Raw genomic sequence first — 27,805 nt, 5'->3', positions numbered from 1 at the left:
ATATTGTATGCTTTATTTAAGAGTGTTTAATATATTTTGGGTATATTAAGTACCATATAAATTAAATACAGCTTTACAGTATTTTAAAGATGTTAGACTAAGTCTTTTTAAAAAATTGGTTGATAGAAATGAGAATTTTAAGACAAAATGTTTTTAAAAATCTGTTATAATTGATTAATACATAAATGGCCCTATTATATATATGTTAATAGTGAAACATGAAAGAAGTGAAATTGTTGAATGTTCTTTAACCTGGTATTTCTTAGTGTCTCGGTCATCAGTATAAGAATGAAATGAGTAGATTTTTCCTCAATAAACCTAATAGAAAAGGGAATGGAGCTGCCACTACTTCTGCACCAGTAACTTCTAAGATGTCACTTAGCTCAGGCTTTTACAATTTAGGAAAAATGTATTTTACATTGTGAATTCATGGTATAATTTTGTAGGTCGCATATTGTATAGGATTGCAGTTCCCATTGGGAGTAAGGTGAATGGGGATGAGGGAGCAGAGAAGTGTATCAAAATTTACTATGCCTTTGTTTCAAGCTACTAGACCTCCTGCCAATATTCTGGCTGGCATTCCCCAGCCCACTGTCTACACTTCACCCTCAAAGGCTGTGGGGGAGCTTTGTCCCACAGAGCTTCCCTGGCTGCTGCAGATGAGAATAAGTCTGCCAAGACATGATCTGCTTGGGGAGGAAGGGCTAACCAGTCTCTCAGAGGAGAAAGGTCTTGAGCCTCTCTTACATTGGGCTTTTATTGAGTTAAGCTTGCATAGGGATGCATATCAAAGAAAGGAGGTATGGTTTACAGATAACGTTTCTGGGATCAGAGGTCCTTTTTGAGTCAGGGTCTGGTAGACAGGGTGACACCAGTTGGCTGTAAAACCTTGGGAAACAAACTTATTTTGTGCTTGGACCCTTAACATTTAAGTTGAGGACATTCTTAGCAAAGCAGGTTTCATAGGACTTTATGCATTCTTTCTTAGGCCTGATCGCCCCCTGCTGGGGACCACCTGTTCTAGCACAGGGCTGCACCTCCCTTCAGCATTGTTTCAGGCCTGAATCAGGAGGGGGATGCAAGACAGCCAAGAGATTAGGAGATTTTTACAGATAAATTGAGGACTCAGGCTATGATAAAGCCAAGGGTTGTGAAGGTCTTTTGTCCCTCATCCACAATCCCCTAATCCTTCCCTGATGGCCCCTTTGTGACTATGCCTGTCTTAGGTTATTCATTCCTTGAGGAATCTTATCCAGCCACCCTCTAGGGGCCAAGCAGAGTGAAGTAGAGGGGGTAGAGGCTGCACCCATGCTGGGAGGATAAGTTTTGTCTCCTTAGTGGCTTATGGTCCCAAGGTCCCCTAGCCGTGGGGCCTTTTCACCTGGTAGTGGGGTTACAGCTCCTGAAACCAGGCAGGATGGTTCCCAACAGAAGGGTGTCCTCAAAGAAAGTTCTTTTATGTGATTTTAATATTGCTGCTTCTCTGAGTCACTTTCTCCATGCTTTTGCAATGCCAGTGCTATATTTTTCCATTAAAACAACTAGTTTAGTAATATTCGGAGCATAAACTAAAATTGCTCTTTGTTCCAGCAAAACCAAGTCTTTTTTTTTTCCCCTTACAGATATTGTGACTTGTTTAGCTACCGACTACTGTGGAATGCATTTGATTTCTGGTTCCAGAGATACTACATGTATGATATGGCAAATAACACAACAGGTAGTTATGCACTTAAATATTCAGCTTCAATCAGAGATTTACCCTGGGAGTACTGTTGAGATGCTGGTGAATTGTTCTTTTGCGTTGAATGATTATTTGAGCTGCTTTGCATTCTTTTACTCCCCATTCTGCCCCGTCCTAAATCACCACATTTGTCCTGTTTATTGGCTGATTCTTGACCTTTTATCCTATTACTTTCCAGAAACTCCTCTTTGTTAACTTCTTCTAGGAAAATGATTGTTTTTCTTATCCTGTTAACATATATTCCTATTTTCCTTCCATTAGGACTACTAAAAACCATAGATATATAATTTTCATCAACCTTATTGTACTCTCATAATAATGTTGGTTCAGGGAAGTATCTTTTTTTTTATAGCTTCTGGATTTTTTACCTTGTTTAACAGGCTTTCTCCCATTCCAAATTTACTAAATATTAACTAAAAATTCTCTTGTAATACTTTTCTTGTTTTATTGTTTTACATTTCAATCTTTAATTCATTGGTAATTAGTTTTTATATATGTATAATATATGCATATATTTTATATCCTAGATTATGTATTCTATAGGCAAAATACATATTCTCTATTCTATAACAATATACATGATTTTTTACTTCTGGGTGGAAGGTCATTTATAACAGCATAAATGTTTTTGGTAATTTTTTAATTTAGGTCCTGCACTTTGTTATATTTACTTCTAATTATATGTTTATTATTGTTTTGGTGGGATTTTAAAAATCATTTTTATTTCTAATTGATTATCACTACTGTTAAAACAAGCTTTTAATTTCTATACAGTTATTTGTAACTAATTGTTTTACCAAATCCTCTTACCTAGCTCTCATAATTTTTGGTATTTCTTGGCTTTTTTGAAAATAAGATGATATGAAAATAAAGGATTTATAAAAAATATTTTACAATATACTAATTATTTCATTTTCTTATCCTATTATATTATTATCTAATGTAATAAGGTAAGAAAATTATAGTTAGCTTTCCTGTCTTAAGTCTGATTTTGGTGAAGTGCCTTTACTATGTGCCATTTAGTATACTGTTTGCTATTGGGTTTCACTTGTTGTGATTTTTAATATTTAAGTAGTTATCTTTTATGTTTTTTCTCTAGTAACTTTTTAGTTTTAATAAAATTTCAATTTATAGAAGAGTTAAAAAAAATTTGCTATCCATTTGTTTATCCTAACCCCTGTTTTCTTTGTTTTCCTTCCCCTCTCCTACCATCTTATTTTTTTCTGAACAGTTTTAAAGTTGGAGACATCATATTCCTTCACTAAATACTTGAGTGTTTATTTTCTAAGAACTAAGACACTCTTAATACATAACCACAGTGTAGTTATCAAAATGAGAAATTAGCATTTATACAATACCATTATCTAGTGCATAGTCCACGTTCTAATTTTGTAAGTAGTCAGTCCCAATAGTGTCCTTTGCAGCTATTTTTTCCCAGTTTCTCTTCCTTTTTTTATTTATAGCTTTCCTCTTACTTTTTCTTAATGTAATGTATTATTTTGAGACATGTCTTAGGTTGAACTACCCTTGAATTCTTATAGTAAACTCATATATTTTGTCATGTATTGTTACATCTTACTGTAGGATTTTATTTACTAGTGCTTTAATTATTATACTTCTTTTTTTGTTTTTTCTCTACCATGTTTAATATTGGGATATACAACCTTTATAAAATGAATTCGAGAAGGGCCCATCTTTCTCTGTAACTTCAATTGCTTAAATAATATAGGAATGACCTGATTTTTGGCAATTAGATAGAGTGTACTAAGCACTCAGACACCCTTACAGAAAGACAAATGTGTCACGGGTAATAGAGTCTAAAGGGGACTTCATCCACATCATGTAGTGCCGGTAGAAGATGTGGATAGAGTTGTCCAGGATGATCATAACACAGATATCATGGTAACTACTCAAGCATCCTTTATCACAAGAAGTGATACTTGTATACAAACAAAGCATGTCAAAAACAGATGAAGAAATCTTCTGGAAGGAAACAATTCAAGTGCAGGGAAATTCCTGCAACAATATTACGGTATTAGAGGAACATAATAAGAATACTGATTCAGTAAAATAGGACCCCAAAAATGAAATTATAAAATGTATTTTAGGATGAAAAGGGAGATTGTAAAAGAATCAAACTGAGATTCAGACCAATGCCATTACAAATATAGTAAATCCAAAGTGGAACAGTAAGGGACAGATTTGATGTGGCTAAAAATAAAATTATTAGCATGGAAGATAGAATTGATGTTGTAATCAAAGAGAATAGAAATATGAAAACAAAATTATTAAAGCAATTAGAAAAAGAATGACTGCTATAGAAATCAGACAAGTCAGCATAAAGATAATTGATGTCCCTGAAATCTACATACTCCAATGAATAAAAAAGAGAAAGCATTCAGAAACATAATGCAAAATGTTTCTTCAAAGTGAAGGAAGAATAAATATCTAGATGGAAAGGGCAAACTACCTGTTAAAATTAATCCCAAATAATCAACTTCAAAATTTTTCAGATTAAGTTTTTTAGCTACCAAAGATTGAGATGACAAGAATGAGTATTTTGAACAGAATCAGTGGTAAGAACTAGATACAGTATTGGTTTGTAATTAGACAGTTTAAATACAGCAAACTTTTTAGTAGAAATAGCCTACAAGAAAATTACCTTTGCTTTTCTGTTTTAATACTAGGGAGGTGTTCCTGTGGGCTTAGCATCTAAACCCTTTCAGATTCTGTATGGACACACTGATGAGGTATTGAGTGTCGGCATCAGCACTGAGCTCGACATGGCAGTGTCAGGATCAAGGGTAAGATTTCACCTTTAAGAAGTGCTATTTTGCCTTTGCTGGTGTGGCTCAGTTGGTTGAAGCATCCTTTTGTAAACTGAGAGATCATGGGTTCAATCCCCTGTCAGGGCACATTACATATGTTGTGGGTTTGGTTCTCTGTCGGGGCATGTGCAGGAGGCAACCAATATTTCTCTCCCCCTTTCTGCCTGCCCCTCTCGCTAAAGTCAGTAAGCATGTTCTTGGATGAGGATTTAAAAATGCTATTTTTTCTATAAATTTAGAAACAATGTTTATAGCTATATTTTTTGGTAGGGGAATTTGTAAAACTATAGAAATTTTATACTATGTGTAGGACTTCGCAAAAGTAGAAAAGTAGCAAAAAGTAGAAAAGTAGAAAACTGCAGGAAGTACAAACTTAAAAAGACATATTTTGGGAATTTACTGGTCTTAATTGGTTAAGAATAACAGGGCATTTTATGAAATAAAATACTATTTGAAATTTCAAGATTTGAATTTTTCCTAAGGTACATGTGTTCATGGTAGAATACTCATTTTCTCAGAAACGTTCCCACATTTCTTTTTCCAGCCCACTGTTTTTTTCATTATGGTGTTTTTTTTTTCTTTGTCTTTTTCATTTTCTAATATTTTCTATGTGTAGGATGGCACTGTGATTATACATACTATTCAGAAAGGTCAGTACATGAGGACTTTACGGCCACCTTGTGAGAGTTCTCTGCTCCTGACCATTCCCAGTTTGGCTATATCTTCGGAAGGACATATTGTCATCTACTCCAGCATTGAAGAAAAGACCACCCTCAAGGTATCTAAGAGTTACATGCAACAGGGCTAGATCATAAGCTTGTCTTTTCCTTCCCAAATTATATATGAAGCATTTTGAGGAAGGAAAGAAAACCATGTTTGAAAAAGGATATTTTTCTTTCATCATTCAATTTGTTCATTTTTTTTACCATTACTTTACCCTTTCACAATCTTGGCTTCATGTTTGTATTTTTTTAAGGATTTCTATTGACCTATATAATATATAATTTCAACAATTTCTGGTTATGTGGGACTTCATAAGCTTAAGTGAAAATTATAACCAAATTAAATTCTTTTTGTACAAGGTAGGGTATACATAAACAAACCATGATTTTTTATATTTATTTTTCTTTTCAGTGATAACTTTTTAAAAATTAAGAGAATCTAAGAATCTGTTTGTTTTAAGAATGTAGAAGGTTTTTTTTGTTTTTTGGTTTTTTTGGACTGGATAAGATGTTAATTCTTTTGGAGGAGTAAGTTCTTATTTAATATTTATTTGCTTGGCAATCGGATTTGAAATCACTTCAATAATATTGCTTACACACTTTCTTTTTAACTATAACCAAGTGTTTATTCCAGCATTTTAAACCCAATAGTCACTGTTAAAGTCATAGTTTTAATTAATAGTATTGAAACTGAGTTTTAAATTGAGATAATTAAATTTCCTTTATCTAATCTTTACAGGATAAAAATGCATTACATCTGTTTTCTGTAAATGGAAAGTATCTAGGGTCTCAAGTCCTAAAGGAACAAGTATCAGATATATGCATAATTGGAGAACACATTGTCATGGGCAGTTTACAAGGGTTCCTGTCCATAAGAGATCTCCACAGGTAAATAGTAAGAATTATCGAAGTAACATCTTAAAAAGGTGCTTTTTAAAAGGTGGTAGTACTTTCAGCCTAGGTGCTGTGGCTCAGTGGATTGAGTGCTTGCCTGTGAACCAAAGGGTCGCCAGTTCGATTCTCAGTCAGGGCACATGCCTGGGTTGTGGGCCAGGTCCCCAATTGGGGATGTGTGAGAGGCAACCACACATTGATGTTTCTGTCCCTCTTTCTCCTTTTCTTCTCCTCTCTCTAAAAATAAATAAATAAAATCTTAAATAAATATATAAGTAAATGTGGTAGTTTTTTCAACCTAGCATAAAAATCAGCAATCTAAGGTTTCTAATCTTTTGGTTTATCATTTATTATGACCATGTCTTTTTTGGCAACTGTGAAAAAAAATGGGGAAGCTAATGTATTCCTGGATTAATAAATGAAATACCAATGTAAATCTTTAAATGTAGAAAAGTTTATGCTGTGTGTATTTTACCCCAATTAAAAAAAATGTTTTTAGCCTGGCTGGTGTAGCTCAGTGGATTGGACATGGGCTGCAAACCAAGAGGTCACTGGTTTGATTCCTAGGTGCCTGGGTTGTGGGCCAGGTCCCCAGTGGGGGCCACATGAAAGGCAACCGTACATTGATGTTTCTCTCCCTCTCTTTCTCCCTCCCTTCCCTTTTCTCTAGAAGTAAATAAATAAAATCTTTAAAAAAATGTTTTTAAATAGCCAAGAAGTGCTAGCCCTGGATTATAGATTTCGAAATTATTCCAATTACAGTTTGAATTTTTACAAACTAAAGTTAGGGTTTTAAAAATATTTTTTAGTTGTGGTAAAAAAATCCCAAATCCTAAAAATTTTAAGGCTAGTGGGTTTGTTTATAACTGAGTGTACTATATGCATAAAATTGGTGGAGAAACTTGTTATTTAATGCAGTGAAGGGGAAGGATGTCACCAATGTTTGAATAGTAGATATGTTTCATGTTTCCTATATGCCCACACACATTCTTTTTTCTCTTTATAAAAAATTTATTGTGGCTTATTTATATTCCTCAAATTTATCTTGGCCTTTCCAAAAACTTTTTTTATAAAATATTTCCTGATTCAAGATGTCCTACCTTATTGCATTCAATAAGAATCTCTTTTATACCAACACCTCTTTTCTATTTTTTTAGTTTTCTTCTCTGTTTTATCTTTCTTCTTTGGTAGAACATTGAGATACAATTCCAATCATATTGATCCAGCCTTTTGTTTTACAACCCTAATTTCAGGGTATTGTTAAGAAAATCCCAAATTAGAAAAATCAGTGGGATATTTTAGTAGGTTAGTGTAGAATATGTTAATTGCATCGTAGCATTTTTTATTCCCTAATTATAAAAGCTGTGAACATTTTTCCTAATGATGTATTATATTTCATATCATATTTTAAATATATAGGATCTGGCACAAATAATCCCCCTTCTTTATTATAAAATCTTAACCATGTAATTCTGTAATATAACAATATCACATTCAAGCACACCATATGACATTTTATGTGAAATGTTCACATTAAAACTATAAATTATTACACCTGTATTATTACCCTACCAACCACACTCAATCATGCATTACTTCTGCCAGACCAGACCCTGTATATTATTTTATATTCTGTTTATATGGTTTATCTTTTTAAAATTATATTTTATTGATTACGCTATTACTGTTGTCCCAATTTTTTCTGCCATTGCCCCTTTCCACCCAGACCCCCTCATCTCCCTTAGGTGATCCCCACACTGTTGTCCATGTCCATGAATCATTGCATATGTGTTTTTTGCTTACTCTCTTCCCTGTACTGTACTTTACATCCCCATGACTATTCTGTAACTACCAATTTGTGATTCTTAATCCCTTCACCTTTTTCATCATTCCCTCCCCGACACTCTTCCCATCTGGCAGCCAACCATCAAAATCATTCTCTGTATCAGTGATTATGTTTATGTTCTGCTTATTTATTTTTTTTTAATTCAGTTGTTAATAGATATGTATTTATTGTGATTTTATTCTTATATATTTTTCTTCTTCTTAAAGAAGACCTTTTAACATTTCACAGACTACTGGTTTGGTGATGGTGAACTCCTTCAGCTTTTCTTGTCTGGGAAGCTCTTCATCTGTCCTTTTTTTAAAGTATATTTTATTGATTATGCTATTACAGTTGTTCCTTTTTTTTTCTTTCTTTATCCCCCTCTGCCCTGCACTGCCCTCCCATGAGCATTCCTCCACCCCTTAGTTCATGTCCATGGGTCATACATATAAGTTCTTTGGTTTCTCCTTTCCTACACTGTTCTTAATCTCTTTCTATTTTGTACCTACCATTTATGCTTCTTATCCCTGAATCTTTTCCCCTACTCTCCCCTCTCCCTGCTGATAACCCTCTATATGATCTCCATTGCTGTGATTCTGTACCTTTTCTAATTGTTTGCTTACTTTATTTTTGTTTTTTTAGGTTCAGTTGTTGATAGCTGTGAGTTTGTTGTCATTTTACTGTTCATAGTTTTTTATCTTCTTTTTCTTAGATAAGTTACTTTAACATTTAATGTAGTAAGGGCTTGGTGATGGTGAACCTCTTTAACTTGACCTTATCTGGGAAGCACTTTATCTGCCCTTCCATTCTAAAGGAAAGCATTGCTGGATAGAGTCCTCTTGGATGTAGGCCCTTTCCTTTCATGATTTAGAATACTTCTTGCCAGCCCCTTCTTGCGTGCAAGGTCTCTTCTGAGAAATCAGCTGACAGTCTTATGGGAACTCCTTTGAGGTAACTGTCTCATTTCCTCTTGCTGCTTTTAAGATTCTCCCTTTATCTTTAATCTTGGGTAATGTAATGATGATGTGCCTTGGTGTGTGTTTCCTTGGGTCCAGCTTCTTTGGGACTCTCTGAGCTTCCTGGACTTTCTGGAAGTCTATCTCCTTTGTCAGTTTAGGGAAGTTCTCTTGCATTATTTTTTTAAATACGTTTTTAATTTCTTGCTCTTCCTTTTCTCCTTCTTGCACTCCTATGATTTGGATGTTGGAAAATTTTAAGTTGTCCCGTAGGTTCCTAAGCCTCTCCTCAGTTTTTTGAATTCTTGTTTATTCATTCTGTTCTGGGTGAAGGTTTATTTTTTCCTTCTGATCCAACTGTTGATTTGAGTCCCAGTTTCCTTCCCATCACTGTTGGTTCCATGTGCATTTTCCTTCATTTCACTTTGTATAACCTTCACTTTTTCCTCTATTTTGTTACCATACTCAACCATTTTTGTGAGCATCCTGATTACCAGTGTTGTGAACTCTGCATCTGATAGTTGGCTATCTCTTCGTTGCTTAGTTGTATTTTTTCTGGCGCTTTGATCTGTTCTTTCATTTGGGCCATTGTTTTTGTTTTGGCATGCCTGTTATGTAGTAAAGGGCAGAGCCTTGGGTATTCACTAGGGTGGGGCAACCCACATCACTGTGTTGTGGTGCTGTGTGTGGGAGAGGCATCCCAGAGGGAACAGTGCCACTTGCTAGGTTGCCTGCCAGCTTTCAGTCACTTCTCCAGCTATCTACAAGCAAATTGGGCCCTTCTGGTGCTGATTCCCAGGTGGGTGAGTTTGTGTGCATTCTAGGACCCTGTGGGTCTCTCCAACGAACTCTCCTGTGAAACTGGGAGTTTCTCCCACTGTCATAACCCCTACAGATTTTTATAGCCAGAGGTTTTTGAGGCTTTAGTTTCGTGCGCTCGCTCCCCAGTTGTTCCTCCCAGTATATCTGCACTCAAATGTGGGACCACCAAGCTTCCCAGCCGCCACCTCAGGATCTGCAGTCCTCCAGCCATCACCATGCTGCGTGTCCTCTCTGCCCCTACTGTGCATCTCTGCTCCTCCTATCAGTCTATGAATGTTTCTTCTTTAACTCCTTGGATGTTGGACTTCCATACAGTTTGATTTTCTGACGGTTCTGGTGGTTTTTTGTTTTTAAATTTGTTGTTGTCCTTCTTTTGGTCATGCATGGAGGTAAAGTTTATCTATCAATGCCTCCATCTTGGCTGGAAGTCTCTTCATCTGTCATTTGATTTCTGAAAGATAGCTTTGTTAGATAGAATAATCTTAGTTGTAGGTCCTTGTTTTTCATCACTTTGAATATTTCTTGTCAATCCCTTCTAGCCTGCAGAGTTTCTTTTGAGAAATCAATTGACAGTGTTATGGGAGCTCCCTTGTAGGAAACTAACTGCTTTTCTCTTGTTGCTTTTAAGATTCCCTTTTTGCCTTTAACCTTTGGCATTTTAATTATGATTGTCTTGCTGAGGGGCTTTCTGGGTTCATCTTGTTTGGGACCCACTGCACTTCCTGAACTTGTATGTTTTATTTCCTTCATCAGGTTAAGGAAATTTTCTGTCATTTTTTCAAATAGGTTTTCAGTTTCTTGCCCTCTTCTTCTTCCAGCATCTCCATGATGCAAATGTTAATGAAGTTGTCCCAGAGGGTCCTTACATTTTCCTCATTTTTTTAGATTTTTTTTTTTTTTTTGTTATTCTGATTTGGGTTTTTTTTTGCTTTCTCCTATTCCAAATTGCTGATTTGAATCTCAGCTTCATCTACTCTACTGTTCATTCTTGTAAATCTTTTTTTACTTTAATCAGTGTATCCTTTGTTTCTGATAGGATCTTTTTTATGCCATTGATGTTGTCACAAAATTCCTAGAGCATCCTTATAACCAGTATTTTGAACTCTGCCTCTGATAGATTGCATATCTCCATTTTGTTTAGTTCTTTTTCTGGAGTTTTGATCTGTTCTTTCATTTGGGCCATGTTTCTTTGTCTCCTCATTTTGGCAGCCTCCCTGTGTTTGTTTCGATGTTATTATGTAGAGCTGCTATGTCTCCCAGGCTTGGTAGAGTGGCCTAGTGTAGTATGTGTCCTGTAGGACTCAGTGATAGTATGTGTCCTAGTGTAGTATGTGTCCTGTAGGACTTCCCTATTCATCAAGCTGGGTATTCAAGGTGTGCCCACTGTGTGGGCTGTATACACTTTTCTGTTGTAGTTGAGCCTTTATTGCTGTCGGCATATCCAAGGTCAGCCACCACCTGTGTTCTGTGCAGGGGTCACACAGCATAAGCTACAAAGCAACCCACAGATGGCTGCTACTTGTGCTGAGCTTCGAGGTGCCCAGGTGAACCCAGGCTGACTGCTGCTAGTGCTGGTCCTGGATCACCTTAGTGAGAGATAGCGGCCAGATACTGCTTGGTTGAGAGAATTTAGGAAAATCTGAATCATGGGCCAAGACAAGCCATTTGTATGGAAAGGCCACTGCAAACAGCTTTGGTAGGCGTGAAAGTTGGGTGGGGCAGGGCCTCAAAGAATTACCATTGTGGGGCACACAGTGTGAGCCAGGTTGATGGAGTCTCAGATACGGCACTCACCTGCTACCTCTGTGGTTCTCTTGGGGGATGCCTAGAAAAGGAACAGTAGGCTCTGCCAGCACTTCTGTCTGGGAGAAAGCGTCCTCCCAGCTCTTGCCCTGATGCTGGACAGTTCCGTTCCTCCCCATATGTCTCTGGTGCCTTTCAATCTGCTGCCTCCATGTTGGGGCTCAGAAGGAGTGAGTCTGAGTAAGTTTGTGCATGGGCTCTTTAACAGGAACTGCCTGAACTCCCAGTAGTTTCTGTCTTCCACAGCCTCAATCCCCGCTGGTTTTTATGGCCAGAGTTATGGCAATTTCTCTTCCTGGCACTGGAACCCTGGGCTGGGGAGCCTGGTATGGGGCTGGGACTCTTCACTCCTGAGATATCCCTTCTGATTTTTATCCACCACATGTGTGTGCGGGACTAGCCCATTCTGCATCCTTCCCCTCCTACAGTCTTGATGTGGTTTCTTCTTTAATTACATAGTTTTAGGACTTCCATTCAGCTCAATTTCTGATGGGTCTGAATGATGGCTGTTTTATAGTTCAGTTGTAATTTTGATGTGTTACCTCTTTTTTAAGACAAACTAAATAAATCAATTTTATTGACCTTATCCCCTTATATATAAACTTGTTGAACTTTTACACCTTTTTATCCAACTTTAACTTGTAATCAGCAAGATAAAAATCATTTTGTGAGAACTCATATATATGGTCAGAAGAACAACAGATGTTGAGGATAAAGAAAAGGTCTATTAAGTATTTAAGTAATGCTATAAATGTGGACCTTATGTGTGGCACACAGACTTTCTGAAGCCAAATCCCACATCTGTAAAATTAGAATGCAGAACTCGATTATGATCAAGTTAATTTTCAGGTATAAGATTCTAAGAATCTATTACATGTCCATTAATTATATGTGTGTTTTTTCTCTTCTAGTTTGAATCTCAGCATCACCCCATTAGCTATGCGATTGCCTATCCATTGTGTTTGTGTAACCAAAGAATGCAGCCATATTCTTGTAGGATTAGAAGATGGAAAATTGATTGTAGTGGGTGTTGGCAAGCCAGCAGAGGTAAAACCTAGTGAACAATATAATTCCTGTACTGTGTGGTATTCCTTTGGTTCTCCTTTGTTCCTACTGAATCAAGAATAACTGTTATAGATAAACAAATTTTAAAAATTTGATTTTTCTAAGGGCAATAAAGTCAGTATTCAAGAATGATGCTGGTATTATCATTGAAAGCACACATATGGCAGTTTCCATCTATCACTCTGAGTTAAGAGTGGTCTTCTAGTCTCTCTTTCCAAATCTAGATTCGAGACTGCTTCTTAGATTTTTAGTCTATAAAAGCATTTATGAAAAATAAAATTGTCCTGCTGGTACAGAGACAGTGGGGCCTGTCTCTGTACCAGCAGGACAAGACCCTGAAGAATTTCAACCAGCCCCACCATCTGCCATCTTTCTCTATACACACCTGTGGCTAAAGAACTAAGATATCTAATAAAAGCAATAAAAAAAAAGAAATATAGACTCAAACAATAAAGCTACTTTATTTTTTTATATTAGCTTTATTTATAATTTCAAATTGGATATTGAAAATGTCTGTTAACAGGAAAATAAATAAATTTAGGATAATTGTACAATGTAATACTTCCCACCAATAAAAGTAACAAATTACTGAAACATATAACAACATAAGTTTAAAATTTAGTATGCTTATTAAAAGAAGGAAGACATAAAAGAACACATACTGAATGATTCTATTTATATGAAGTTCAAGAACATGCAAAACTAATCTGTATGAAACTGTATTTTAACAAATACCCAACATGATTGTGTATCAGTTGTCCTCTTATAAAAGCATCATTTTTTATTTGGAACCACAAATATCCCATATAATGTGCTAATTCTCAATGAATTTCCTATAGTCACTGAATTTATTTGCCAGTAGTTTATCAGTTACTGAATATTCCAGTATCATAATTCTAACACTGTTCTTAAGAAAACTTAATAGTAGCTACTCCAAGTAATTTAGTGATTATTCTGGAAAATTTATTGTTAAATCACATTAAATTAAGAACTATGAATTTTTATTAATATAACTGGTCTTTTCTGAGAAATCTAAAATATTGTCTCTGGCACTGGCTGGTGTGGCTCAGTGGATTGAGTGCTGGCCTGAGAACTGAAAGGTCACTGGTTTGATTCCCAGTCATGGCACATGCCTGGGTTGCAGGCCAGATCCCTGGTTTGGGGCATGTGAGGGGCAACCAGTGGATGTATCTCTCACACATGGATGTTTCTCTCCCTCTCTTCCCATCTCTTAAAAAATAAATAAAATAAAATCTTTTAAAAATTATTTACAAAATAAATTTCCCAGATAAATAGTTCCCTCCTATTTTCTGCTAATGAGATTACTTAAGTACTCTGCTCAGACTTGCCTCTTTGAGTATGTTTCACTTTCTGTGGTTTATTGACATGCCTTTTAAAAAAATTGTCAGTTTTGATTTTACTGAACTATTAAAAATGAAATGACCCTATTTTAAGAAATGATTGGGGGAAAAGTGCCTAACCAACTTCATTTTATAGGCCTAAATTAATGTTATGTAATATTTACCAAGTAAGTTTTTGCCCTTGTTAAAAGATTTATATAGTCTACAACACAAAAAATAATATGACTTGTGTGTAGATGTTAAATAAAAGTATTTTTTTATGTTTTTGTATGTGTCATTTGAATTATGCATCTACTTTAGTAAATAATCAAATTTAATAATTTGAATTTTGCTATATGACAGTGTAGAAATTAAATAGATCATTATGAAAAAATTATTTTTTAAGATCTGTTTTTATCTAAAAGGTCAAAATGTTGGTTAATGTGTATTTTTAAAACATGCATCAGTTTTACATATTATATAGTCAGTATGAAATACATGTTTATAAATTAGATGGTAAAGTACTAATAGATGAATGGAAATACATTTCTGGGAATACATTTGGAAACAAAAATGCAAAATAAGTTTGCCACAGTGTTTTTGCATTAGGCTTGTCTTTTATCACTCCACTAAACATACCTAAAAAAATTAACCATTTAAAAAGGATGGCAGACAAAGCACCGTTTAAAAGTAGATTGCATTTGGGAAAGTAATTCCAACAAATCATATAGTTAGATTGAGAAATGTTTTTGTATATGGCCATACCACCCTAAACATGCCTGATCTCATATGATCTCAGAAGCTTGGATGGGAGAAATGTTTTCCACGGCTTTTTTTCCCCCCTACCTAGAAATGTGAGCATTTTTAGAGGTATGGTCATTCATTGATTCAGTTAGTAATATTTATATGCTGAGAAGTGGGCTGGGTGGTACAAATCTAATGGTGGACAAAATGTTATTCTTACCATCAAAAATTTATGCCATTCTTATTTTCTAAATTACTTTTTATCATTTTATTGTCAAATATATTTTTGGAAATTTTTATATCAGATTTGAAAAATTTATTTTCATCGAAACATGTTACTTCTTATCCTTGTGATGGGCCTTAATAGTACTTCATACAAGAGGAGAAAATCCCCAAACCTTTGTATCTCCTTAGCTAGATAAAATATAATTTAAAGAAATTATTTTAATGGAATGAAATTTTTTTTTAACACGTGAAGTAAAGGAGTCTGGTAATTTTGGCATAACTGGAACACTTAAAAAATTTACACATTGGCATTAGACCATTCTCAACTGAATGACATTCAATGTAGAGAATTTTTCTTTTGTTATTATTAATGAAGAATCATTAAAATGATTCTGCTACCCGAACTTACATTCTCTGCATTCTACTAAATTAACATTATCTTAACAATTTCACTTATTCGTTCTTTTCTTCCTTAATAACATTTCTCTGGTTTATTTTAAACAGATGCGTTCAGGTCAACTTTCTCGAAAATTTTGGGGATCCAGCAAGCGGCTCAGCCAGATTTCATCTGGAGAAACGGAATATAATACTCAAGGTTCCAAGTGACTGTTATTTCTGTCTTCTGTCATGGGTAACTGAAACTTGATTTACTGTTTTGTCACTTTAACCACATTTCTCAAAGATCTGAAATCTTTCAGGGCTTTTATCCCTGAAAAGGTCTTAGGGATTACCAAAGTTTGGTGTGAAGTGTGTATAAAAATGTAGATTGTATTATTATTCACTTTAAAAACTTCCCATTAACATAATTGAATTCAGTCTTGTTAGCTAATTCTTGGTCTGCACTAAGATTTGAGAAAACACGTTTAATTAGATTTAGTGATCCATTTCTAATCATTAGATTCATTTTTAAAAATGAACTTCTAAAAGTGAAGAAGTTAGATTTGATATGCTTATTCTAAACAGCAGTATTTACCAGGTATTTAAGGTATACTAAAAAAAGAGAACAGATAATAAGACAGTTGGGAGACATGGCTCTTAATACGTTCTTTAGTTAATCATTTTCCTGTATACTGACCACTATATGTTGAAAAAAATCAATTTACTTGTAAAACTCCTGATTGGAGATAATATTTAAAGGTATCTGTTGCATACTTGGATTTCCAAAACTCAGTATAAAATTCCAGGTTTCACATTAAGTTGAAAATAAGACTATTAAAACTGTGCACTGGCTCATTCCACTACTACTTAGCACATTACTAGTGAAAATGTATTGAAATGTATTACTATTCTTAAATAATAAATGTTGAGTAGGAATCAGAGAAACTAGAGATAAAAAATGCTGATTGTGATCTTGACAGTTGGGTCCTTTCCATAGCATTTGCAGCACAATTTATATCTCCAAAGTGCAGAATTTCTTGACTTTTTCTTTGCTAAGCAAATACTCTGTTTTCCCTCAGTAATGAGAAGACCTAGCAGTGACACCCAAATATATCACATTCTTCAGTAGGACTTCCATGTGAAAGATGAATGAATAGAAAAGACATGTGCAACTTAAACTAACCATCTAGATATACTAATTTTTAAAGCCACATTTCTTTTTCATGTTATGTATAACTTTGAGGATTATAATTAATTTTATTGTACATAGCTAGGTGTTACATTGTGCTTTATTATTCAAGATTTTATAGTAAAATTCAGATAGATATATTTTGGAATTTAGAAAGAATGTTAAACCTAGTGATTTTATAAGGTCATTTTTTGAGTTTGGTCAGAGAGCTTTTACAACTACAGGTGTTCTTAATTTGAGATTACACGTTATTTGTGGCATATATGAATCGCCTGAAATTGTGTGAAGATTTTGTTAATTGCATTTTTTAAAGGAACAAATGGTTGAATGGCTTTCTTAAAGGGTCTTTGATCAGGAAAAACAAACATTTTCCACATTAACAATTTCTTGAAACAATAATCTTTTTCATTCCACAAATCATAGATCCCTTATGTCCAATTGAACCTTGAACCTTGAATCTCACTTGAACCTTGGAAAAATTTTTCCTTGGCAAATCTTCTCTCCTGTTGTCCACATTATCTGCTACCTTTTCCTTTATGACCCTGTGAGTAAGTAAAAATTTGTAAGTAGTGAAGGATTCTGTGTAGGGAAGTTTTTTTCAATAGGTTTGATTTGAGTCTGGACTAATAAAAGGTTATATACTAGAAGAATTTTCTTCCAAATTACTTTAAATCCTTTTATTCAGTAAAAAACAGTTATGTTTTGGTAAATAACATTAAAATAAATTGGTGTAGCAACTGTAAAATAGAACATATGTAAATGTGAAGGTTACCTTTTTGAGAACTTAAGAAATTTGTGGTGAAAATGGCTCAAACCAAGTCAATAGAAATAATTATGATTTATCGAGATTTATTGGTTCTATTAGTTTATTTCATTCTATTTTAATTTTTTATCTAATATTTTAGGAGGTTTTAAGTTGGCAGAACTAACAATATTTTTGATATTTTAAATGTAGACTTGTAAAACAACTTTCTAAATCAAAACTGTGCAAAATTTTCTTTTACTTATTTTTCCAGATATTTTGGTACAAGGATGCCTTATTTAATTTTAAGATCACTTGATATGGTTTTGGAAATTATTTTGGATGCTTAAAAGTTACAAAAAGTTTAACTTAGATTACCGAGGGAAAATTCCGACATGTGCGGTGCTTTGCTTGGCTGCTTTTTAGATGGAGGAACTGAAGAAGTAGTATTGATTTTATAGCACAAGTAGGCAGCTCTGTTCACAGTAAAATGGATACCCGACACTAACAGTAGATGTGCAAAGCAGTGGAATTAAACCTTTTATTACTTTCCTCAAAAAGTAAAAATCCAAAATTTTAAGGAAAATCTTTGAGAATACTGGCAACAGTCTAGAGGAACAGAACTTAAAGTTTATCTATTAAATAAGCAAATATGGTGGGACCATTAGCTGAATAATATATTTCTCTTTAAACAGTTTAACCCACTGAATTAAAAATCACTAGATAAAATCACTGGAAGGATATATTTTGGGAGATTCTGGTGTATTGAGATGCTATCCCTAGAAATTATTTCTGTATTGTATATATTAACGATATCATTAGAATAGAATAACAGGTGGATATTTCAGTTAATGAATGTAATAACTTGGCTGTTATAAAGTCTTTGCAGAACTTTTCATTTGCTTTTGTTTCTTGACACTGGTGATGATGGAAATAAAAATCTCAGCTTCCTGTTGATGAAGGGAGATTTATAATAAGATGATTTTACTTTTAGAAAGTGAGGTCAAGTATGAAAATCTGTAATAGCTGTCCTCACTTAAAGAATAAAGAAGCTTTGTAAGCCTTTTTTCAGCTTTCCCCAGTCAGTATTCTGTCGTTTTCTTAGTTAAAATTGGAGGACAGAAGCTAAAGTAGATCCTGACATGAAAATTAGAAAAGTACATGAAAATGAAGTTTGGCTAGATGGTTTAAAATATTTTAAGTTTGTGAAGCTCATGTCAGCTATGAATGTTTCTATTTTCTTGAGGTCCAAGTGCTTTTATTAGGATACGTGCTTTTCTAGGAGAGAAAATGCCAAGCATTCGCTTGTCATTAGCAAGGAATATCAACAAGGTTTTTTTCTATGTAAGCAATATAAAATTCTTAAGAACCGATTGTTGAAAATCAGCGTTATGCTTCTGAAGGAATAAGTGTGCCTTCATACTTAATTAGAATTTAGACTTGAAAGTTGAATCTTAACCTAAGATTTTTTATATTTTGAATAGGAATAGGCAAAGAAAAATTTTAACTTGAATAACAGATTTTTATTTAATGATAGACTGACTCATGATCTTTGCCTTTAAGTATATTTTATATTATTATTAAAGAAATCACTAATGGAAATATTTTAATTGAACTTAAAGAGGTTAGCTCCTTTTATATATTTATATTTTAAAAATGAGTAGCATTGTTTTATTATCTTTCCAAGGAAGAGATGCAAGTATGTGGACAATATTATATAAATATTAAATAATATAATATGTAATATGGTTCGTCTCTACAAATATATTATTAAATTTCCATAAATAAATTCTTAAACCTGTCTTTAGGATATGGTTTTTCAGTGATATAAGACAGGAAATACATTTTTTTTTAAAGCTAATCTGTATTCCTTTATCAGCCAGACACATAGCTTGCCCTAATTACTGTTTGTCATCAACTGAAACTGTTCCCTTCCAGTAAGTGACCAGTTTCTCAACAAATATTAATTCTCAGTATTTTTTGCCTAATTCGTTTATCAGATATACTCAACACTTGATTTGTTTTAAACTTGACTGCATGTCTGACATTGCTCTGAAGAGTCTTCCTTCATCGGAGTCCTGATGGTACTCTCTCTGATGACATTAGGCAGTGGCAGCATATTGTTACCGGTCATCATTTCAATATGATTAAAATGTTGGCTACAGCCTTATTTCTTTAATTTGAACCTAGCATTTTCTAGGCCAGTTTTTCTTAATTGAGATTGCAGATCAGACTTATTAAAGTTCTGTGAATATACAGAGGTCGAGACAGTACCCTAGACTTTCTGAATGACTTTACTAGATGTTGATATAAAATAAATTATGTCTCAGGATTAGTATATTAAATCTTAAACTGTTTTACTCTGTAGAAATTCATTCATTTTTATAAATCAGACTTAATATTCACAGGTTTATTTAAAAATAGTTTTAATCATTATCTTGGGAGATACTTTATATAAAATTTTCTTAAAATGAGTTATTTGTGTTTCATGGTATAGAAACATTTAAATTTCCTTTTCAGTTGCATTATCATCATAAACCCTCCTCAGACCTTTCATATTTGAAACTTGTAACTAATATTTGCCCTCAAGTATATGTTTGGTTTTTAATCCTACTGACCATCGGTGAATATTTGCATGTCAAATTTGGTAACATTTAAAAGTATTAGTAAAGAGCACAAGTAACAAAATGCTACTAGCAATTCCAAAATGCTAAAAAATAAAATTAGAGCTCTGTAATTTTGAAGCTCTAATCAATTGAATTTTCCATATAAAAAGCATTGGATAAAGCCCTTCCGCTTATGATGACTTTGGTAAGTAGAGCTCCTGTATGGAAATAATCTTCAATTTTTCATATGCAAAGTCCTAGTATTACCAAAAATATAGCATTAACATTTAAGATATTTAGGCCTATATTGGAAATGATTCAATTTTCTACATTAATATCAGCCATCCTTAATTATAGGATTTAAGTTATTTTCTTCAATATAAGAACCTTGTGTAAGAGTGGCTGTGTCACCAAGTACTGTTCTGGCACATTGCAGTAAATCTTCAGACACATCTTCTGGCATTATCTTAGTGACATTTGTCATATGTGGGTGATTTCTAAATACATTACAGGATTTTGATTTATAAAGCTAATAGCTTTAGTGAAAAAAGACAAATATAACTGCATTTCCTTTGTCTTAGTGCCTATAATCTTGGGAACTGAACTTCAAGGAAAAGAACAAGTAGAAAGTCACTAATTCAGGATGTTGCAAATATTATCGTAAAATAACAATCACAACAACACGGTTTGGTCACTGAAAGAGTTGACCATTTTTCACAGTTGACTGTTAATGGAGTTTTGTGTGTGTGTTCACTTATAATATAGCTGTCTCATTATTTTAATTTATAACTACATTTGAGTACACAAAGTGATTAACTTTGTAATACTGTTTCAGTATTATGTTATAATTTGAGAATAGGAAAACAAGTTAGGATTTACGTAAGATTGGTAAAATGATATTTTATTAATTAAAATGTAACTTTTTAAAAAGAAGTCTTAATCTAATTGGACCTATTAAAATTTTATTTGAAAATAACATAGTTCAGTTTAATATGTATTAAAATTAGAGGTTCTCTGGTAGCCAGTGTACTGTCTAATTCATGTTAAAACACTATTTTTATGTTCTTTCTCTTGGAAACATTTTCTCCTATAAGCCATGTGTTTTAAGATTTACGGGGCTCAACCTACAAATTCAACAGGTACTTCTTTTGCACTTTGAAGGGGAAAAAAACTATTGGCGATAGACATTATTTTGTTCTTCAGAACACTAAAATTATATAACAAAAACTTCAGAAACTTGTTTTGGTAAGGAGATATCAGTTGTCAGATTTAACTGAAAAGAATCTCAACCTCTTAGTTTCTTATATAGGGATTAAAGAAAATAACTTTATTTCTTCCTTTGGGATTTTGATTCCTTTTCTTAGGTAACTTTTAAATTATTTAATTATAATAGTTTCTATACTTCTCCCAAAATTATGCTATATTACAGTAGATCTTACTGTTAAAAATCCTTTATATTTTAGATGTCTTTCCTTTTTCTGTTTTTTACTGTTTTCTGTGATTTATAAATACCATAACCAAGTTTTTTTGTGGCTAGTGTTAGTTTTATAGTTAGCTTTACATAACAAAAATTATATGGCTGTTCTGTTCTCTTCAGAAACTCCTAACAGGTATGGCTTTTATTTCCCCAACTAAAGTCTTTCCCCAAGTAAAGACTTGGAGGAAAAGTTTGCTAAAAGTAATCAGAGAACTAGCCAGACAGTGATTTTCTATCAGATGCATTGTTGTCGATGTGTATCCATTAAGACAGAAGAATATCATACAAATGATTTGTCTTTTCTGTCAGCTTTCTGGGGATGTGACAGTGACTTGAATGCACACACACACACACACACACACGCACATAATCATTTCAGAGGAGGAGAGCTGAAAATTTGGAATTACATGTTAAAAAACTTGCAAATTGTGCTGCTACTTAAATATTTAATTGAAGAAGTTATATGGTTATCATAAACATTCTTTCTCATTTTTTCTACTGGAATGGACCATGGAAAAGAATATTAAGCCTTATTTATATCTAATTATTGACAGTGCAGACTGTGACTCAGTGAATATTTGTATGCCAAAAAAGGTTTTGAAGTTGAGAAACGTTTAAACTATAAACATGTGTAAATAATTTTCATTAATATTCTCATTATAATGAAGTTACTGTTAATTTGGTGCAATACACTCTTCTCTTCTTCACCTTTTTACAATTAAATCTATAAGATGTATGTTTTGTTTTATTTGTTTTGTTACACCGAGTGCTGTTTTAAAATTTTTCAATGTGTGTATATGAGCTAATGTTTTATTTGTTTCTGTATAGCATGATTGAAGATAATAATTGAAAATTTTGCACTTTTTTAGTCCTTTCAAAATTTGTATTTTAAAGTTTCTAAGAATGTACATTTATTTTGTACATAATAAATTAGCTTTGTACATGAAAATGGGTTTTGATCAAATTAAAAAATGATGTTACTTTCTTCCATTGATTTTTAAATTCTCCATTCATGGAGTCTGATTGCATCTTGACCTTGGCTAAGTTAAGGAATTGAATACAATATTTGTTAAGCAACAAATTGATCACTGCTTCTTTCTGTTATGAGCAGAATTTCTTCTGTAGTCCTGTGTGTATAAGATAAATGTTATGTTAATTGACCAGTTTTCATCATACAAAATGGCAGCTATTAAGCCTTTTGTTTTAAAAGCCGCCTCAGAAACATGGTTACATTCTTCCCTCTCCCCCCAACCCCCCACCCCGCGCCAGGAAACGTTCATAAGCCAGAAATCGCCATTTGTAGTTAAACAACACTACATTAGATTGGTGTTTTATTTTACTTTTATTTTCCTTCATAATTAAATCTTTTATTCATCAACTTTTGACAGTCGAAGTGTTGACCTAATCCTTCTGTTTTTGTTAAGGTTAATAGAACTTAGTCCATAATAAGACAGAACCCAAGTTCTGTTTCAGATTCTTGCTAGTACTTTAGTCTCTAGAGCCATAGTAACAGGACAATAGAAAGGAACATTAACTTATTTCTAACCTAGCACCATCTATGCACTATTCTACACTTTAATTGAAGACACTTTGCTAGAACTGGAAACTGCCTGCATTAATTCAGCTGGTGAAATTGCCCGGTCACAGGACAATACAAGCCAGGTCAGTTACAGGTTTAATTAAGACCGCCTTGCTTTTGTCATATGAAATACATCTGTAACACCATACCAAGCATCAAATAAATGTGTTCATCTTACACAGAAAACTGGAGCTTGTATGTTTTCACCATCTATCATTCAGTTAATGATTAAACAATTTTTAAAAGCTTACGACATTTTTAATGATTTTTAACTTTTTCTACTACTGAATTGTTAAGATTTTGAGTCTATTCAATTCCTATAAAACTGGTGTGTTTTCTAAAGTTGTATTCATTCAAAGGTAATTCAGTTGTAATTTTGCAGAGATTGGAAGAGTTGAGGGGAGGCTACTGAGAAATAGTGAATTTCCTTTATCCATATGTTAGTGAATCCCAGCTTGGAATGAGTGGCCGGAGAGGAAATAAAGCAGGGCCTCCACCCAATGAAGTCTAATGAAGAACGTAAAACAGGAGGCTAGAAACAAAAGGGAGTCATGTCTCACCTGCTGACCCAGGAGTTCTGAGCCCCATCTCATAAGATTGCCAGGTGTCCCAAATATCACAAGCAAAACTATGATAGTGCAGGAAGAGGGGACCCCTTGAAATTCTGTGTGTATCATCTCCACTGGCTGCGAAAGAAAGCCTTTGTAATTGTCCCACGGTCTGGAAGGGAGAGGAGGAGGGGGGACCTAGAAACTGGCTAAAGTATATAACCCCTGAATCCCAGTAGTCAGTGCACTCAGATTAGGTGGGTGCCCACTTGTAGCCAGGGGCTCAAGTGTATAGACAACAAACTTACTAACAACTTTATTTCCTCTATATGTGAGGCATTCAGACTAAGTTGGGTGCCTGCCTGTGGTTTTATGCTCAAGTGTGTTTTGTAAAAAACTTGCTGTCTCATTCCACTATATGTGTTTGTCTCTTGTCTGAATTCTTCTCTTACGAGCACGGTAAGAACCGAAGAGGGAGAGTCCCCTTACTCAGGTCTCCCCGGTAACACATGCTCTAGTGATATAAAATTCTTTTTGAAAGCAGGTGCCTTCTTATATTATTCTACCTTAACTTACAGTCCAAATCCTTTAACATATCATTGATTTTCAGAAGAACAATAGTGTGCCAGATTGCTCACATGCGTATGATGTGATATGATGATTAAAGAGGTGAAGGTGAGTTTAATTCAGCCTAGAACAACAATACTTTCAGAATCCTTTTTAAGTATTTTTTTCAAGAAACATCACAGAGGCATTTACAGATGAGGAAACATATGCTAACTTGGCTTATGTGAGAACTTAAAGACAGTGTCAAAGAGATTGGAAAGAAACATAGACATCCTAAAAACAGTGCTCATCCAATTTTACATCTGAAAGGAAATATGCAGATCATCTGGAACTTTTGTTTGAGGTATAACACTTTGAGGAACTTTTGTTTGAGAAAACAATCTAAATTTATATCAAAAGTGAAAATTATTTTGCCCTGGCTGGCGTAGCTCAGGGGATTGAGCGCAGGCTGCAGATCAAAGTGTTGTAGGTTCGATTCCCAGTCAGGGTACATGCCTGGGTTCCAGGCCATGACCCCCAGCAACCGCACATTGATGTTTCTCTCTCTTTCTCCCTCCCTTCCCTCTCTAAAAATAAAATAAATAAAATCTTTAAAAAAGTGAAAATTATTTTAATGCTAACAGTTGGGTTGTATGCAGATGCTGTGATTTTTCCACATTGGTTAAATGAGTGGTGGTTATATTAATAGTAGTATTGGTTAGAGCCATAGTAATGCAGAGAGAGGAAATCTCATTTCCTTGATGAACTTGTCCTGGTTCAGGATCTAGCCCTATCAGTATCCTAAAGAGAAGCTTGAGAATGCAAATTAGCAAAGTTCTTAAGAGAGTGGCACACACACACACATGCACATGCACAATGTAAATGTACTAATTTATAATACAGGAGACAACCTTCATTTTATTTCCCCCAGCTGCCTCATATACTAACCACGACAGATCCCAGTATACTAAGGTCACTACTATATTTTAAACATATTGAAATGGGGGGAAATAAAATTTTGATCTATGGGCAACATTATTGGGCAACATTATTGAGATATTGTCATAATCTCTAATAGACAGAATGTAACAGAGTGGAAAGGACATGCACCTGCAACAAAAGATCTGGCTTCAAGTTACATGTGTACTATTACTAGCACAGTGCCTTTAATAATACACTTAAGCTACCTGGTTCTACTCCATCTATAACATAGCAATGTTTATGATGGCTTAGGGATCAAATGAAATAATGGTAAAGGATCAGAGGTGAGAAATTACAGCGATGTAATAAACAATTTTCACTTTAATGAAAGGACTATTGGCATGTCATTAGTTTGCTCTGTATGTTTAAATATTGGGTAACAGGTATGGAGTTCCATCATAAAAGTGCACTGAAAGGTTACTAATAAATTGTAAATTAATTAAACAAGGAGATATGTAATACATAATATGTTAAGCCACACAGATTTTAAAATAAAGGGCAGATCCTATTCAGGGAACTCAGTGCTTAGTATCTTTCACATAAGTGAAATCTGTACTTCCCTGGCAAGGAGTAATCTTTTAATAAGAGAGGCAAAATAAATTTCTTTGAAGTGAATGCCTATATCCTAAATCTAATTACCTGTACTATAAAGTACAGTAATTAACTGATGGATGGTATTGATCATAACATTAGATATTTTGCCTCGTCTCCCTTTAAGGTACATTGCATTTACAAGTGATTATATATGTTCCCGTTGCTGCTGTACATTACCACAGATTTAGTGGCTAAAAACAACATAAATTTACTCTTAAAATTCTGGAGGTCAGAAATTTGAAATCAGTTTTACTGGGCTAAAGTCAAAATGTCATTAGGGGTGATTTCTTCTGGATGCTCTGAGGATAATCCATTTCCTTATCTTTTTCAGCTTCTAGTGGTGGTGGTCCTTGGTTTATGGCCACCAAACTCAGACCATATCACTTTAATCTCTGCTTCCACCATCCCATTGCTTTCTCTGCCTCTTCCTCTTCCTGTGTCCCTCTTACTAAGCCTAGTGATTATATTGGGCCCACATGGATAACCCAGGTTTATCTTCCCGTCTCAAGATCCTTAGCTTGCTTACTACTCTGTAAAGTTTATTTTACCATGTAAGGTAACATTCACAAATTCCAGGGCTTAGGATATGTACATATTTGGGTGCCTTATTCAGCCAAACATAGCAGTGAATGTGAAAAACCAATAATGTATACCAGTTATGTATTATTTTCTCTTTTGCTGCCTGAGCCTAATTATTCTCATACCAAATGATATGACTGGCTAGTATCACTTTACAATTAAGGCTCACAGATCTTAAGCAGTAAAGTTGCTTGGAGGTTTGAAATGGGAAAAGGTGTTTTATGAAACATTCTGCTTTTAATTAGTAAGCCAGTAAGTTAACCAGCATGAAAAGGTGTTTGTTAAAGGAAACTATGAGTTCTGTCAATATCCAAAAAATTTAGGATATTTTAATTTAGGGTACTTTAAAATATATTAAATATGTTACTTCTGCATCTTTGGAATCTTAAAGTTAAGTAAAAAAAGTGATCAACTATAAGGAGCTATTACCGCTTGACATTTGCCACAGCTGATTCTGTTTGTCCAGATCTTTGAAAAGACTGTTCTCTAAGGATAACAGATTGACTATAAAAGTACTGTATTTAGTTTTGCTTCATATGAAAATTCTATCAGAACAACAATGAAGACATAAACCTACAAGGACAAAAGCATAAACCTACAAGAATAAGGAAAATAGAAAATATAAGCATATTGGAAGGTGGAAAATTAATGGATGAATGGTAAAACAGATCCAAAATGAATGAATCTGGATTTACAGGGTGGCTAAGATAATGATAGTTACCTATATTTGAATTTCTTTTCAAAGAAAAGAAATCACTATAGAGCTATAGTAATCCGGAAACAAAGAGAGACATGTAGCTCTATGGAAGAAGACAGGAACCTTTAGATGTATCCATACATACATAGTGAACTGATTGTCTACAAATGTGCCAAAATAATTAAACGGGAAAAGAACAGTAGTGTTTTCAACAAATGGTGCTAGAACTCATTATCCACATGGGAAAAAATGATGTCTCACTTTCACCTTACAAACTGACTTGAAGTGATGTATAGACCTAAATGTAAAACCTACTACTGTAAAGCCTACAAACTTCTAGAAGAAACTAGAAGAATACATTTCACAATCTTATGTCGCAGCTGAAGAATCTGAGTTTAGGAAAGTTGAATCTTATGTAATGGGCTGCAAGCAAACCAGTCTGACCCTTGCTCTGGAGGGAGCTGTTTTTACATTGGATAAGTTAGCAAACTTCCCTTCTGTTCTAGAAAGAAACTACCTTTATCTTCCAAGATTTGTTGTACAAAATCCTTTTAAAGGATGTCCTGAGCAATGGCAATTAATCCTTACTTATAAGAGACTTAGTTTTCCACCACCGCCTATTGTTAGCTAGGTCTTGTCGGATCACCAGGTCTTAAGGACCACAGAGCAGAGGCAAGTATGAGGAAGTAGGCCAGATCCCCAGGGTATCAACCACTGTTACCCCAGTTCTCTTTTCTTAGCTAACATGTTTGGTTTTGTGGGTGGTCCTGTATGAGCAGATGGAGGATGAGAAAAAAGCCCACACTTGATTAACAAATGGGATGGCTTAGTATGTGTGTAAAGCTAAAAATAGGTAGGAGCTGAACTGAAGCCTTATTTATGGGCAGTCTTCAAAGACAGTGGCAAGGGAAAAACCATTTCAAT

The 27,805-nt window shown here is 34.2% G+C and overlaps 1 protein-coding gene across 8 annotated transcripts in view; it reads left to right on the top strand.

Moving 5' to 3' along the window:
- NBEAL1 (neurobeachin like 1) overlaps nucleotides 1–23,122 on the top strand; it is a 164,650-nt gene extending 141,528 nt beyond the window's left edge. For all 8 annotated transcript variants that reach the window (XM_045855797.1, XM_045855829.1, XM_045855803.1 and 5 more), the window contains 6 exons: nucleotides 1,623–1,717; nucleotides 4,429–4,545; nucleotides 5,186–5,347; nucleotides 6,031–6,179; nucleotides 12,503–12,638; nucleotides 15,470–23,122. In XM_045855797.1, coding sequence (XP_045711753.1) covers nucleotides 1,623–1,717; nucleotides 4,429–4,545; nucleotides 5,186–5,347; nucleotides 6,031–6,179; nucleotides 12,503–12,638; nucleotides 15,470–15,571 — 761 coding nt within the window. In that variant the 3' untranslated portion in view covers nucleotides 15,572–23,122. The remainder of the gene's footprint in view (nucleotides 1–1,622; nucleotides 1,718–4,428; nucleotides 4,546–5,185; nucleotides 5,348–6,030; nucleotides 6,180–12,502; nucleotides 12,639–15,469) is intronic.
- The last annotated feature ends 4,683 nt before the right edge of the window (nucleotides 23,123–27,805 follow it).

Source organism: Phyllostomus hastatus, unplaced genomic scaffold (genome assembly GCF_019186645.2).
Source record: "Phyllostomus hastatus isolate PE091 unplaced genomic scaffold, TTU_PhHast_1.1 phas_contig_137, whole genome shotgun sequence".
NCBI lineage: Eukaryota > Metazoa > Chordata > Mammalia > Chiroptera > Phyllostomidae > Phyllostomus > Phyllostomus hastatus.
The sequence above is the reverse complement of the archived record's forward strand: the minus strand, read 5'-3'. Positions and strand labels throughout refer to the sequence as shown.